General features: G+C 43.9%; 2 protein-coding genes across 9 annotated transcripts in view; one reads left to right on the top strand and one right to left on the bottom strand.

The window, feature by feature from the left end:
* The window catches only part of ivns1abpa (influenza virus NS1A binding protein a), a 12,288-nt gene extending 11,064 nt beyond the window's left edge, over positions 1-1,224 (top strand). For all 3 annotated transcript variants that reach the window (XM_084909265.1, XM_084909264.1, XM_084909266.1), the window contains one exon: positions 38-1,224. In XM_084909265.1, coding sequence (XP_084765391.1) covers positions 38-300 — 263 coding nt within the window. In that variant the 3' untranslated portion in view covers positions 301-1,224. The remainder of the gene's footprint in view (positions 1-37) is intronic.
* The window catches only part of swt1 (SWT1 RNA endoribonuclease homolog), a 27,080-nt gene continuing 12,136 nt past the window's right edge, over positions 1,092-16,035 (bottom strand). For 5 of the 6 annotated variants that reach the window (XM_084909261.1, XM_084909258.1, XM_084909260.1 and 2 more), the window contains exons 12-17: positions 14,413-14,552; positions 14,079-14,209; positions 13,616-13,762; positions 10,942-11,008; positions 10,759-10,826; positions 1,092-3,210 (exon numbers count right to left, since the gene is read on the bottom strand). In XM_084909261.1, the coding sequence (XP_084765387.1) occupies positions 3,111-3,210; positions 10,759-10,826; positions 10,942-11,008; positions 13,616-13,762; positions 14,079-14,209; positions 14,413-14,552 (653 nt within the window). In that variant the 3' untranslated portion in view covers positions 1,092-3,110. Of the gene's footprint in view, positions 3,211-10,753; positions 10,827-10,941; positions 11,009-13,615; positions 13,763-14,078; positions 14,210-14,412; positions 14,553-16,035 lie in introns of those variants that run through there. The other variant, XM_084909263.1, reaches the window with a different exon arrangement.

Raw genomic sequence — 16,035 nt, forward strand, 5'->3', positions numbered from 1 at the left:
AGACTTCCCTGACGTTGGCATCTCTGGCTCTCGATAGGCAAACTGTTTGTTGTCGGCGGCTTCGACGGCACCCACGCTCTTCGCTGCGTGGAGATGTACGACCCCGCCCGCAACGATTGGAAGATGCTGGGCAGCATGACATCGTCTCGCAGCAATGCAGGCGTGGCCATGCTGGGCGACACCATCTACGCCGTGGGCGGCTTCGACGGAAACGAGTTCCTTAACACGGTGGAGGTATACAACCCCGAGACGGACGAGTGGTACGACTGCGCCAAAGCCCCGTCTCCCCTCTCTGACTGAAGAGGGAGGACCGGGAGGAGGGAGAGCAGGGGATTGGAGTTTCACAGTGCTTCACCTATTTTTATTTTTCCCCAAACTAACAGGCTTAGTGACGTAATCGTGTTTCGTGATGATCTGTGTGTATGAGCGGATACGTGTGGGGGTGGGGGGGACGTTGGGCGAGGGGTCTTCAGTGAAGATCGACTTATAAGTAGGGGGGGGGTTGTTGCCCAAAGCAACATGACGCCTTTGCATATTGCATACAATGGTTTTTGTGCTGTATATATTTAGTTTCTTCCTCATTTCTGTCATATGCCAACACATTTAGTGCTTCTTTTTTCCCCCTTACATTTCAAAGGTTTGTCACCTTTGAGGTTTTCACAGAAGCGTTCGACTTTTGGTTACTTAAAAGGTGGCTGTATGGAGTGGTGATGTTTTCATTTAAGAATATTTCTGGTGGGGGAAATGTAAGTTTGCTCACACATTTAAAGGTCAGTAGTTTGAAGCCTTACTCAAAAGTGCGAGTAGATAAACACCTACCATGGCTTTTTGTGTCATTTTAAACCAGCTGGATTGCTTTTTGGATCTTAAACGATGGCCTTTTTTTATATTTTTTTATACACTGCTGATTTACCAGTTTAAAAATAAAAAAAATAGTAGTAGTAGCAGACAGCTTCAGTCATTGAATCTAACCAGTGCCAGATTTAGTTGCATTCACGTGCACACACCACACACGCACAAACCATGCTTCTGCTAACTACATTTTTGTTTTTGTGACTTAAGAAATTGATGTATGTAGACATGCAGTTTACTAAAACTTTTTTTTTTTTTTTTTTCCCGTCTTGGGTTTAAAGTGTCAGGCATTGGCAGATTCTTCTGGAAGGATTGTTAGAGCAAGAAAACGACCACATTTGTAACATTTCTTAATAAATCATTTAAACCAGACTCTTTTGGCGTGGTGTGTCATGATTTGAGATGAATCATCAGTTTGCAAATTCTGACATTAATCAACTAATTAACACAAAGTATCGCTCGATAACAATACAAACGTTGATCCAGATTGTAGCGTTTTTAAGTCGTGACGCAGCAGGTGACCCTAACTTTTGCTGCCACCTCATCTTCCTCTAGTTCTGCTCCTGAGTAATTGCTGTGTCCTGCTCACTGCTAAGCTTTCACTGCCACCATTTTCCACAGTGACTACCACACTAAGCCAGTTTTTTTCCCCTCCCAAGTGTCTTTTAGTGGAGATTATGCTAAGCTGGCTAACAGACATCAGCAGGAAGGGATGACGACAGTCATTCTGGATAGTGGAAGTGTTGAAAGAGGACTGAGTGACCTCGTATCACTGCCTGCCTGCTGGAGCTGGTTTAATCCCTGCCCTGCACTCAATTCACAACTTGGTCACTGGTAACCTGTATGGCCATACCTGACAGTGTGGGGTAAATGGGCTAGTATAAGTACGTGTGGCTGTACACTTTGCCCTTGCATTGTAAAGTGGGATCATGACTAAAGAGCTGAGAGCATCGACATGTGTTGAGGCATTTTAAACTCTTACCTGAAAATTACAGTTATAACTTTGATACATAGTTTTTCTTTCAGTCATTTTCTAATTACAACGTCACAGCGAGGTCCCGCGACAGCTACACGAGTTTAAATGTATATTAAAGAACACTAAAAAAATGCTCTATACATTTTTCTAAATGACTAAGCTGAGACAGGAAGTTGGGGTCCTCATTACCTGTCCTTTCACCATCTTCCACCTCTCCCTGCATGGTGTCTGATGCTTCAGCCTCTCCTTGTGTCACACTACCAGCAGGTGTATTCTAAGCCTGTCTGCTGGCATCACAGGCATATAATCCCCTTAGTCACCCTTCACACACACGCATGACCACGCTCGGGCTGACGATCACAGCAGCGCTCTGCACATGCGAACGCTACCTCGGTAAAGAAAACGTGACGCGTCTCTTTAGTGATTCAAAACCAAGCAACAGTAAAAAAAACTGCATAAAAAAAAAAACTTGTCAAAATGGGCTCTAAAAAATGCACTGAACAATCTCAGCATTCATAAGAAAAATAGTGTTTTATGGATGTAACCTGAGCTCTGAGCCTCGCGGTGAAAACAGTCCTTTCCTATCTGTTCACTGACCTGCTGGTTTATCATGAAAGGGTTTTTGTCCTGATCTACATTAAAGAATTATGTTCGGGCTCCAGCTTCATACTGAATGAGAGCGACATCGATGTGAGTTAAACAACGTCAACAGATTAAGTTCTGTAAGAAGCTGTCAGGTAATCACAAATGATTTAAAAACAAACTTAAATAAATGCAGGCCTTTAAATAACAAATGGTACATATTTTATTTTTATTAAAAAAATATTTCAAGTAAAAATGTTTTGTCATTTAACTAATCACTCTAAACAAAATAATGCTTTTTTACAATAGATTTAAATATTTATAAACTAAATTTCACCTTAACTCACCAAAACTCATTCAGGACACAAGTGCAAAGCTATTAGAGAATGAAATCTGTACTTGCTGAATTATACAAACCGGCTGTTACAGCATTAACCCTTGGTAGAACCTCAAAATCCCATCCTTTCGTGGTCCTCGGGACCATTTTTGGTCCCAGGTTCTACTAAGAGTTAAACAAACCTTCGGAAAAAGGCGTTATCTCTGTAACATGAACTTTATGGGTGGAGAACAAAGGCAGAAACGGGTACAGCACGAGCAGATGCGCCTTTAATTCGACAGCTTTGAGTTCAAGTTAAGAATCTGTCACGTCGAGGAATCCGTTTGGTTGATGAGCAATGTTCCTGACACTGGTACGACGGTGCTACGTGGGAAACGTCGTGTATTGACCTGCAGCTTGAACACAGTGTTCCAAGGCCTCTTGAAGCTCCATTAACTTGGTCCCTCCCACCCTGAGCTTCTCCCTGGGAATATGAGAAAACAGAGAAAGACATGAGTACAGAGAAGGGAGTGGCATCAACCTCTCTCACACAGCTTTGCCTGTATGGTTTAATTAGATCCACTAATAGAGCCACTAAAGTGGACTTGCTTACTTTATAATCCAGAGGCACAAAAAAGTCATGCTGCAACAGGTGTAGGCTGCCGGGGGATTCCCATGATGCACTGGGTGTTTCTTCTTCACTCACTATGTGTTAACAGACCTCTCTGCACTGAATCATACTTGTTATTAATCTCTGTCTCTCTTCCACAGCATGTCTTTATCCTGTCTTCCTTCTCTCACACCAACCAATCACAGCAGATGGCCCCGCCCCTCCCTGAGCCTGGTTCTGCTGGAGGTTTCTTCCTGTTAAAAGGGAGTTTTTCCTTCTCACTGTCGCCAAAGTGCTGCTCATAGGGGGTCATATGATTGTTGGGTTTTTCTCTGCATCTATTATTGTAGGGTCTACCTTACAATATAAAGCGCCTGTATAAATAAAATTGAATTGAACATTTCAACAGAAAGGTGTCGAACGTACGGCACTTTGGTCACAGGAATGCACACTCCACCAGTACACAGTGTTTAAGATGGGCTAAGCGTTACAAAAGGAACCTTGTGTGTGACACTTTTTCTCTCAGGAGAGATGCCACCCATCCCACTTTGGATAGAGCAGCTCTCATTTCTAGAAATCTGGCCAAATTTATTAAAACCCCCAAAATGTGACTATCCAGAGCTGGGAGCAGGAAGCAGAGTTGCAGTCTTCAATGCCTCTCTGCAGCTTCCCTCCTCCTGTTATCCTCCTAAACCCATCCCCTTAGAGACTGCGTCAGCTCTCAAAAAGACAAAAAAACAAACTAAAAACCAGCAAAAAAACAACTTAAACATAAAAGAGAACTGAGAACCCTGAGAACCCCCGCTCCAGAAATGTCTCTTAGTGTGCGACAAGGAGTTGAGAGCGGACAACGATCTAATCTCCAAAAAGCCTGTGGCTAATGAAATGTTTTAAACCTGATCGTGTCAATGGGAATGGAGGTCCAGTTGAGATCTGGAAGATCGCAGCACTTTTCCAAGAGAACTGCTCACAGGATAGCAAGAAATGAAAACCTGTTTCACTTAAAAAGACCTGGAAGCACAGTCGGGGATGGCGCTGCACCGTTCTTATCTGCCGCATAAATATGACCTTCATGGAAGAGTCATTGGGAAAAGTCTGTTCCTGTGACCTCCCCATAAAAATCTGCACTACAAGTCTGCAAATGAGCATCGAAACAAGCCTGTGGACTGATGAACTAAACAACAGGAGTTTCTAAGGGCCCTGAGTAAAGACGTTGCAGCAAGTGGCACAGGGAACATTTCAGTGGTGAGATGAAGAACGGTAAACAACGATAGTTCTGATCACAACAATACGGATGATCCTACCAAACCTGATAATTCACAAGCTGTTATCTCTAGAAACAAAAGCTAAAGGTTTAGACACGTCCTCGCCGTCCACCAGCAGAACGTTTCACGTTCAGTCCACCGGCACGTTTCATCATCATCAGGTGACGTCTTCAGTCTCAGCTGACTGCAGGTTTCCAACCTTATAAACAGGACATTTGCACAATGACTGACACTAGCACCACTGAATGAACAGTGGGCTCTGAGGTCAGTTCCTTGATTATTAATATGCAAATTGTCATGATCATTGATCAGCAACCATTGATCAAAGACCACTGATCAATGGCCGTGAGTACCATTCACATTGCTCATTCAGTGGGTTAGTTTCAGTCTTTGCACTGCAGCCCTCCACCCCCCAAAAAACCCTAAATAACCCCACATAACCCGAAGGCACTCAAAACGTTTACAAGCTGTGACAGTCACCTAACAGAGTGGTGCCGTGCACACACCACATGAGGTGCCCGAACGTTTGCTTAAGGCTCTTTTTCCTATTTGTAATTTTGAAACTGTGAAAGTTGAAGTTAGAAATAATCAACACGTCGTCTTGAATTGATGCCTGAAAATGAAACCGAACATGGCACCGCGTGGATGAATCCAGACTTTTCTACACTAACAGTTTGATAACTGAACTTTGGATGTGCTGATCGCACTCGGCACTCACAACAGACAATGCTGCTTCTGTGTACACGGCAGCTTCCAGAAGCTCTGGATTTCACTGGCAGCTATTTAAGCACATTTCCCTCAGCTGAGCTAATTTTTTTGGTAACACTACTACAGTACAGTACATCCAGGCAGTTGCAAACGCACATAACGAGGGTTCGGCATGCACAGACATGCAAACTGGCTGCTGAAATCTTGGCAACAGCTGCTTAGCAGCGGAGACGCTGAGGGAGCTTGTTGCTCGTTGGCCTTTTTTGTTTTCGCTGGATGATTGTGCAACTGCAGGAAGGAGAGGAATCTGCTGACTGCTATCCATCCACTTCCCGTCCCTCACCCCAGGGTGCAGCTGTGTGTTTTTGGAGCCTGTGGAAATGGGTACAGGCTGCTCCCAGGATGCGCTGATTGGTGGCAACTGGGCTGGTTTTGCATTCCAGAGTGCGCCATGGACAGACAGGCTTCCCTCAAAGTGTTTACACTGACAAACTACTGCGACACGTTTGTCACGTCAAAGAGTGTCCAAGTGTCAGCGACGCACATCGACAGTGTGTACACAGGGAAGGGCTGCTGTGCTGCTGCTCTGTGTTACATAACAGCCTACATGTGTTTGACAGGTAGCTAATGCATGTCCCCGGGAGACACTAATGATTTGCACTCAACTGAAAATAGGACCACGTGATGATGTGCTGCACGGTGAGATGTTCTAAAGCAGGGCATCATGTGATTAGCAGGAGCAGAAAGCCTCCGATTGTACTCCATCCCCTCTGATGGCGCTAAGAACATTTAGGATCTTGCATCTGAGCAAAAAGCATCACAACAGTAACAATAAAGACGAAAATGGTTGCATTTATATTCATGTTTCCCTTTTCCCTCACCGGTCCTGCCAATAAGCACAGAGAAATCTTTCTTTGTCACTGTGATGCGGACAAAGAATTCTAATTACTGATCAATAAGAAGATTTTTTAAAGTGTCCGATGAACATAAAGAGCAAGCGAAGGCGGTGCGTTCAAATTAATGCAACACATGAAAACAAAGATTCATATTTCACTAACATCAGGCATGAGAGGGCGAAATAAAAGCTTCTATTACTGAAGGAGACCGATCTGCCTTATCAGACACAAAGCAGCACTCGAGTATAATGAACAGAAAATTAACTAATGTAACGCCCGAGGCTTTCTTGTGCTGAACGATGTGCTGTTCCCCACAGGCTTACGAAACGGCAGAGCGGCGTTTCCCTCTGGATGCTCCGTGTGACCGAGTTACATAAAGCTAATGTGTAAATTTCATGACATGAGACGACGCCAGAAGGAGTCACCGCTAAATCTGTCGAGTGAGTCAGCGTATTATGCCAAAAACGATATGAAAGTTAAACATGGACGTGGCTAATGCGTGAACAAGCACTCAGCGACAACTGAGTCATTCGATTATCAGCTGCGGTAACCAACAGCCACGCTGCTCTGCACTAAAGCCATCGGGCAACAACCTGACGGCACGTCTGCGAGTGAAAAATAACCCAGGTGTGGTATCATCATCAGACCGATGACTCCATGAAAACAGATGTTTTCAAACAAGAGCAGAAACAGGGCTGTGTGGATTTGAATATTTCTTGGAGCTGAGTTGATTTTAACAGAAGGCAAACTGAGCTGAGTCGCAGGTCATCACATTCATTCAGTAACAGGACTGGAAGTTACAATCCCTGATAATTGGAGAAAGTCTTCAGGTATTGCTGTTATGAGGAAATGCAGCCCAGAAACTTTACCAGCGAGACACATCGTCGTGTGCCTCGACTTCACAGGGTGTTTCGGTCTTTCACCCCAAATAATCTGCCATTTTTACCTTCCTTGGTTAGCTTTAGGGATTAGAGATCTGATCTAGATTATCATATTAAAATGTGGGACACATCGTCAGTAGTGGACCTTGGATTCATCGGGTGTTTCGGCCATTATCACCAGACACCCTCATCCAAGGAGGCCCTGCCAGGGTTGATCAGGCCCCAGAGTGCGTCACTGGTTTGTGTTAAGGCCCTGAGACAGCTGCATCAGTCAACTAGCACTCAAATGCTTCCTCAATTGCATCCTCCCACGGTACCAGCAGCTCAAAATCTGCAAAAAACAAACGGTCTTTCAGAAGCACATGTGACTGCCCACAAGCTCTGTGCTCAATTTGCACAATATCCTTTCTTACTAAACACACAATGGCATTCCCATATCAAATAACAGAAAGCAGTACCCTTATTCCTGGTGCTTCTGTGCCACTGCAGAGTAACAGACCTATCACTGATTATTTTTAAATTTGTTTTATAGTGTTATAAAAAGTATGTTATCGAGAATGATAAGCAACACAGAACACGTTTTATTTAACCTGACACAGTAAAATCTTATCAGCTGAAACCAGCGCCTCCCAAGGCCTTATATAACTCGTGACATAATACCACTGCGCTCAGCAAAGAAATCAAATATTTAACACTGTCGGCAATGCGCTCGCTAAGTGAAGTCCTAGATTGGTTCATGGCGAATGTAACAAATAAAACATTTAGGATCAAAACAAAGAGCCTGTCAGCGGTGATCTGTGGCAACAAAAGCCAGAACGATGCGACTGCCAGAGCTCTTCTGGGAAGTGACACGGCACATGCTGTCTTTAAACACTAAATAAAACATCTGACTTCACATGATTATTCCAGGCAAGAAAGTCACTGAAATACAGGAAAGTCATCTGATAATGCTCTCAGCTCTGATGACACAATAAGCAAGATCAAGCACAAAACGAGTCATTTTTTTCTCTCAACAGGTGATCCAGGAGTTTCTTTTCTCTTTTTCGGTGCCCTTTCTCACTGTCCCACTTCCCCTCTGTTTTTCTGTTCCTTCATCTGTCTTTCTCCCTTTCCTATCCCTCAGTCATGTCTGTCCCATCTGTAACAACTGAAAATAAAATAAATAATAACAACAAAGGTCGATCAAATGGATCAATACGGTAAGGCCGTGATGATCCACTTGGTAAAGTAAATCCATTGGGTCTCCTTGTCGGCCTTCAGACAACAATTCTGACGACTAAAGAACCAAATGGGACAGCCAAAAAAAAAAAAAAAAAAAACTTGAGTCATCTCGGCCACAAAAATTTCAGCACTTGTCCCAAAATCTCATCTTGAAAATTGATGATACTGTCATAAATTGCAGGGACAAGGTAAAAAACTTGGGCGTGTGGTTCGACATGGTGCTCTCCTTAGAGTCTCGTGTAAAAGAGATAACAAAGATTGAGGAACATAGCCAGAATCAGACGAATCCTTCAAGTAGCTCGGTGTCCACATCTCCTCAGACCTGACATGGGCTGCCCACATTCAGGTCCAGACCAAAAAGGCTAGGCAGCGCCTGTACCACCTACGACAACTGAGGAAGTTCAGGGTCTCTCCAGAGATCCTCAGGATTTTCTATACAGGCGCTGTGGAGAGCATCCTCACACAGAACATGACATCGTGGTTTGGGAACAGCTGTGTCAAGGACCAAAAAGCTCTTCAGAGAGTGATCCGTACAGCAGAACGCTGCTGCAGGATTGCTCTCCCCCTGCTTCATGACACCTACACCGGTAGATGCCGGACTAGAGCAGCGCAGATACAGAAGGACCCGTCCCATCCTGGCAACAAACTGTTCCAACTCCTGCAATCCGGCAGAAGGTTCTGCATCATCCAGGCAAGGACGGAGAGACTCAAGAGGAGCTTCTATCCCCAAGCCATCCAGATGATGTACAGAAATCACCTGCTTGCTGCATACATGCTACTACTGCACATTCACCTAATGTATATATTATATATAATGTTCTTCCTCTCCCTCTCTCGCTCTCCGATCTCAGGACTCTGGCCTTCTAAAGGTTCCTAGAGCCAGAAAAAAGACTATCGGAGAGCTTTTTCTTTTCGTGCCCGTTTCTATGGAACAACCTCCCTCAAGATGCTCTGTGGAGGTTTTTAAAACTAAGTTGAAGACACATTTGTTCACCCTATCTTACGTCTTAATTCTATGGCTTTTAGTTTTTACATTTTTACTGTTTTTAACTTGTATTGTGTTTTTTACTTGTATTGCCATGTTTCGCTTTTATTTTATTTATCTCTGTAGTTTCAAATAGTTGTACAGCACTGTTTGAAAGCGCTTTATAAATAAAGTTATTATTATTATTATCTATATGAGGGGTGGGGAACTCCAGGACTCGGTGCCGGTGTCCTGCAGCTTTTAGATGTGTCCTTGATCCAACACAGCTGATTTAAATGGCTAAATGACCCCCCCATGTCTTGCGGTGCTCTAGAGGCCTGGTAATGAACTAATCATCTCATTCAGGTGTGCTGACCCAGGGTGAGATCCTGCAGGACACCGGCCCTCCCCTGATCTATGAAGTCATCCATAAATGTTCAATAGACTGAAGACAAACAAAATCAATCCTAATAACAGTGACGGCTGGAGTGATGTCACGATCTGAGAAACCTTTTGAGAGTCAGGCAGCAGTGTTAAACAAATAACTGACGGTTGAATACGTAAAACTGTGGCTTGTTTCCATGGCAGCTGACATCACAATGGACTGACGGGTGTAGTGATTCTGCTTGTTTCTATGTGTGAGTTTTCACGTAAGATTAAAGTGTGTTTATTAAAACTTTAAAAATACAAGCAGAAGTTGAATAAATCCATCTGACATAGTGATAAAATTTAAGATTTAAGATTGATGAGATAATCTCAGAGAAAGCGTAAATGTAAAGCTCACATGTCACGTTACACGATATAAAACGAGGGCAGAGGTCGCTCTGTGCGTAGTGCTGAACTTAGCCCTTTGCTCAGCACTTCATCAGGCTCCTTGAAAGTCCGACCTACTTCAAATTTACATCTCAACAGATAACAGTGAGATAGAGCTCAGGTTAAAATAAGCTCTTGAATCCAAAGGCAGCTTAATGAGGTGACACAAAACTCAGTTCACTTGTGACCCTTCTTTTACTTTATGAGACTGTACAGGAGCACTGCTACATCTCCAAGATTCAAATGAAGCCGCCGGGTTACTAATCACTGATCTCCTGTTTAGGCTTCACCCTGTGAGACGCGTGTAGTTATGGCTCTGCAACTGACAAGGACACGCTAACTGCACCTATAAGCTAGCAGCTTAGTGGTTGCTAAGGTATGGCTAACAGATTTTTCCCCAAGGAAATATATTAACAATGAGTTGCACGACTGTTTGGAAATGTTGGCATGACACAGTCATTGTAACAGCTACTCGCCTGGACACGCTGCAACAAAGAGCGCAAGAATTTCGAGAACATGCTTGAATACAATACCTGGTAAGAAGGAAGTTATAGCTAATGGCACGCATCACTGAGCACGTGCGCAGCCACGTCACGCTTTTACCAAGCTCCAAAGCAGCCATTTACATTTAACAATAAAAATACAGTTATGTTATGTAGATGAATATTCCCTACCTGTAGTCCGGTTGTGAAAAACAGTCGAGCAGGCCTTTGGCGGTTAACCTGGAATTCTCAGTTACTATCTGAAACAGAAAGCAGTTTATCTGAGCTAAAAGAAAACAGCACATTAAGAGGAGCTTAGCATGGCAAAGTCCAGTGCATCTAATTTTGTACCAATAATTGTCATATGCCACTGACATTGTTGGAGTTGATGATGCTGAGCAGTGTCTGGACTTCTTCTAAGCCGGGAGCTGATAACAAGACACTGAAAACAGAAAAACACAATGTCAGAACTGATCTCCGTTACAAGAAAGTCCCACTGGGATCGATACATTTCAGTTTTGATTAGCCAGCTCAGGGTTGGGGCCCTGGAGTCTGTCCTCTAACACAGAGGCAGCAGCACTGTCACATCAACACATGCAGACAATTTAGTGTCACAAGTTAACTGTCCATGCGTTCACATGGCTGTGAAAGGAAACCAGAGCACCCAGAGGAAACCACAGCATATACCCCTATTTCACGACAGCAGCCTATAAAGCACACTCAGCAGTGAGTCCTTGGACCTGTACAGCGTGTTACATGATTTCAACAATGTAATATCTGAATAAAGGCTAAATATCAAAAGGAAAAACAAACGCTCGGGTTCATGAACCATCACAAAGAGCCCCCCAGACACACTGTGTGCGCAACCCAAAGGCCCGGACACAGCGCTCGTCTCTGACAGGTTTGAACTGATTTTATGGCCAAAGGGAGACGACCACCAAATATTTGGTAGATGGTTTTAACCGGTGTGTAATGTTCTCCTGCGATTGCACTAATTTGCTCAGATTTAAATCGTGCCAGACAAAATGAGTTTTCAGTTCCATGTTTTATCCGCGCATTCATCCACAACCGTGCATCTGCATAAAATGCAAACCTGCACTGTCATTAAGTGCATTACTCTGACGCACACGGGGATAATGCAGAGCGAGAAACAAGAAGACAGCAAGGAACGGCAGCAGAGCAACGAGGATGGAAGAATAGGAAATAGGAGAAAATGATAGGAAATGACAGTGTCCTAAATTATCCACATCTAGTGTCTGCAGAATGAGAAAAATGAAAAAGAGGAAGACGGCGCAATAGCGTGCATGGAATGACTCATAGCTCTGCTCAAACACATGAAAATGAGCCCGGCTGTCTCCTAGGCAACCATGTTCGTGCAGCCCAATACACACATGCATGCGTACGGACTGGCGCAGATTTACACACAAACACGCAGATTCCTGCTAATAATAATCCACAGGAATGCAAATCCTGCAGTGATTCATATTTATAATATTTGTCATGCTGGCAGACATCAAGTTTAAGAGTCTTTAATCGTGACCTGACTCGACATGCTTCACACTAATGTGGAAATGCAATCACAGCAATATCACTCTGTGACAGAAGTTCCCATTTTTGTTTCCAGCTTTTCGCTTGACTGAAAGCACTCGTGTTATTCAGCCATTATGCATATTCTGGTATACAGACAGTATCCCATCTGATGAATTCACTGTGTGTTTACTTTACTAATCTATTTAAAGTGGCTCTTATTAGCCTCGCACACGCCCAGGGGTACGCACGGACGCAGCAGCTGCAAACTCGAGAGAAAGCAGGATTATCGGAGTGTTCGAAAAGGACGCCGCTGTGGCACAACGTGTCAGGAGGCTTTTGTACAGACAATGTTATCTGCAGCTTCACCAGATCATATGTTAGATGTGATGTAATATCTGGTAACGAAGTCCCACCATTCAAAAACAATAAAAACTGACGAGCTCGGAGGGTTAAATGGTTTGAGGGGTTTTCAGGATATCGCACTGTGAGAAATTTCATATACTTTAAAACAACAGCAGATTGTTTTATGTCACCACAAACACCGCGTCACTACCAGAGCAAAAGCTTTTCTACACTGTTTTTGTATCTGACACCAGGCTGAACGTCCTTTGGATTGCAGCGGTTTATTGTTACCTTCCCTCAAAGAGACCCAAATGTCACACTGAATGCTGTCCGGGAAATAGATAGCAAATAATTGTCACTTTTTGTGTCCCACGCACAGAAGCGAGGTGGGATTAACGAGGTTGACACCGAGCTACGATTCACAACTCTGGGAAACGGAAGCGGTCAAATGGAAATCGGCGATTCTTAACTTTGTTATGTCCACAAGCTCTTCCTACTGCACAACGTGAAATGTCTTCCGTGAAAAAGCGCTGTTGTTGAATTTTCCGAGTGGAACCGAGTGAATGGAAAACAAATTAAAAGCGCGTGACTGCAGCAGCATCGCTGCAGACGACTGTGATGATTCGTGTTACGTAAACGTGAGAACAAACCAAAGACTGACTCGGGTCTTTCCCAGTGTGATAAGAACACGCGTCTTACATGTGAACATACCACACGCTGACAATGCAGGCACAAGAAGTGCATTCTAGACATTTTTCTTAGAGTTCGTACCAGAAACTTCCCGCTACACTGAAGCACAGACTGCTGCGTCATTGGAAAAGTGATAAGGCAAAGCTACAAGGTCACGGAGATTACAGCCTGCGCTACGGTGCCGAATGAAGCCCGAGAGCAATGACAGCATAAAACACATGCGCACAGGAAGGAGAGGGGTGGCCGTTTAAAGGACTTCTTCGAAAAGCTACTTGTTGAGGCAAAGGTGAGACACACCTGTGAAAGCATGAGGAAAGCGTGATAGGTTAAGCAAGATCACACTCCTCTGTGGAGGTTACCGAAGGACACAGATCCAGATGTACCTATAAGATTTGTGAAACGGTGACTGTGACGCACACACTCCTAAAATCTAAAGAAGCGACAGGAAGGGGCCTCCAGCGGTATTTTTTTAACTGACATGACATACCTACTGAAAGCTTGGAGCAGCTGCGAGACCATGGAGGACAGTTTGTGCAAGCAGGCCAAGGCATCCTGTGGTGGTGGAGCAGCTCCCTCTGGCTGAAGGCACTGCCTGGTGTGAGGGTCAAAGCCCAGAGCTTTGAACACCTCCAAGCTAAAACAAAACAGAAAGCAAAAGATTTCAGGGGGTCAGCAGAACGGAAAGAAAAACAAGACACACTTCAAAATAAACTCCAAAGTGTGTTTTTGTCCTGGCAAATGATTTCACGTCACTATTTTGTAATTCCTCCACAATTGGAACCACTTGGTTCTTATACTATCATCATAGTACGGTGCTGCTGCAGAATACGCTAACTTCTGAACTGATGGTGACATAGTTATTTAAATAAATCCAAGCATATGTACTAGTAAGTAATCCTAATATGGCACCTGCAGTATAATCCCAACACTCCAATAACAAACATGCCCACCTTAGTTGACACACGTGAGACCAGATCCTCTCAAAGACGGCCCACACTTCCTGGTGAGAGTCTCCGTTATCGTCATCGTCATTCATGACAACGTCGCAGGCGGGAGATTCTCCCCCCGTAGGAAGGTTTGGCTGAGAAACAATACGAAAAATACGTTTCAAAACAAACAAGCAAAAAAACTCAAATTGCTATGTTTAATAAGAAAATGGGTAATGTTTAGCTCGTTATCAGACTTTAAAAATACTTACCTTACAATATACGTGACACAAACAGACACAACCACGATACAACGTACATACAAACCCATTAAGTCTTCAAATGAGCTCGAGCTGACCTGAGGTCGTAGCTTGTTCAAAATGTCGTCCAGTACAGCGACGGCTCGTGGAACACGCTTTGAACTTCTCGAAAAAGCTTTCACAAGCTCTTTGGCATCTTGAACGACCTCTGAGATGGCTTCACGCTCCACCGTTTCACCTGAGAAAACACGCATGCATGCAGTCTGCCCATCAGCTGACTGCACATAAAGGTTAATCTCACCTAACTAAAATGTGCTAAATGAATGAAGCTAAATGAACTCTGTTTTACATCACGTAATAAAAACTGAACTATTATGAAAGTGAGCTCTGCTGCAGAGCTGCTGCGTTCCTGTTATAGTCAGGTGGAAACCTATAGAAGCGCAGACTGACAGGGAGCTTGCATGTGCACATACTGTGCAAGAAAACATACATCCACACATAGAAGAAGGTTTACAGCACATCAACATTTTACACAATAAACACACATTATTTTCTATAAATATGAAGGTCAGAGTCAGAGACTCCGCTGCCCTCTCTGCAGAGCAGAGCGTCGCCTCCATCCTCAAAGACCCCACACACCCCAGAACGTCCCCACTCAACAGCTCCTTCTTCCCCCCTGCTGTCAGACTCCTGAACAGCTGACCTACCTCAACTGCAATTTGCATGTCAGACACTTTGCACATCAAGCTCCTTGTACATCCATCTACATCAACATCTCCACACTTGTCTTCCCTGACTTAATTTGTACTCATTTATTTATCTTCCATTATTTTTTACCTTTATTTATCTTGTTCTTTTAAAAATCCTTTACCTAACTTATCATTTGTGTATGGACAACAAAGGAAACAAACAAAGTAAATTCTTTACAGTAACGGCTACACATCTATCAGGACGCTTATCCTCCCATTTCCAGCTGTAGCCCTAACAGTGAGAATATTGTTACCTTACAGATGTCTATGAAGACAGTCTGTCCTCACAAACACAGCTATTTTTAAAAAACAAACATCTAATCACCATAATGCTTTCCCTAACTCTCACCCTAAACCTGACCACAACCCAATTGTAACCCTGACACTAAAACCACATTTTGGGGACCAGGATTTTGGTCCCCATAACAGCTGTTGGTCCCCTCAAGTATACTAAACTTCCAATTTTTGGTCCCCACAAAGATATGAATACACGCTCACAGGCACACACACACACACACACACACACACACACCCACAGCCTTCTTAGGGGATACCAGAAAATCACACGCAGTACTTTTCCACTCCCAGATTTGTTCTTAGCCTCAGATACAGTCCATCCAGCCTTCCCTTCCTCCTTCTGCTCGCCCTTCTCTCAGCTTCCTGGCACAGAGCCAGGCTGCGTGGTACCAAGAAATCAAGCATGTGAACCAAGGATACACAAACACACACAAAAACACACAGCAAGGACAAAACCACACTGTTTAATCTATTAACATTCTTGCCTGGATTAAAAATTATTGGGCAGCTAAACACAGGTGGACACAGAGCATGAGAAACAGAGATACACACACACACATGCACACAGACACACACACGCACACACACACAGACATTCAGCACTGTAAGAATACACAAAGGGGATCCAGCAGTAAGACCCAGAAGTGCTGCAGTGGGCGACTCAGCATCTTTCTG

Source organism: Perissodus microlepis, chromosome 17, assembly GCF_051167445.1.
Source record: "Perissodus microlepis isolate ML-2025 ecotype Zambia chromosome 17, ASM5116744v1, whole genome shotgun sequence".
Lineage (NCBI taxonomy): Eukaryota > Metazoa > Chordata > Actinopteri > Cichliformes > Cichlidae > Perissodus > Perissodus microlepis.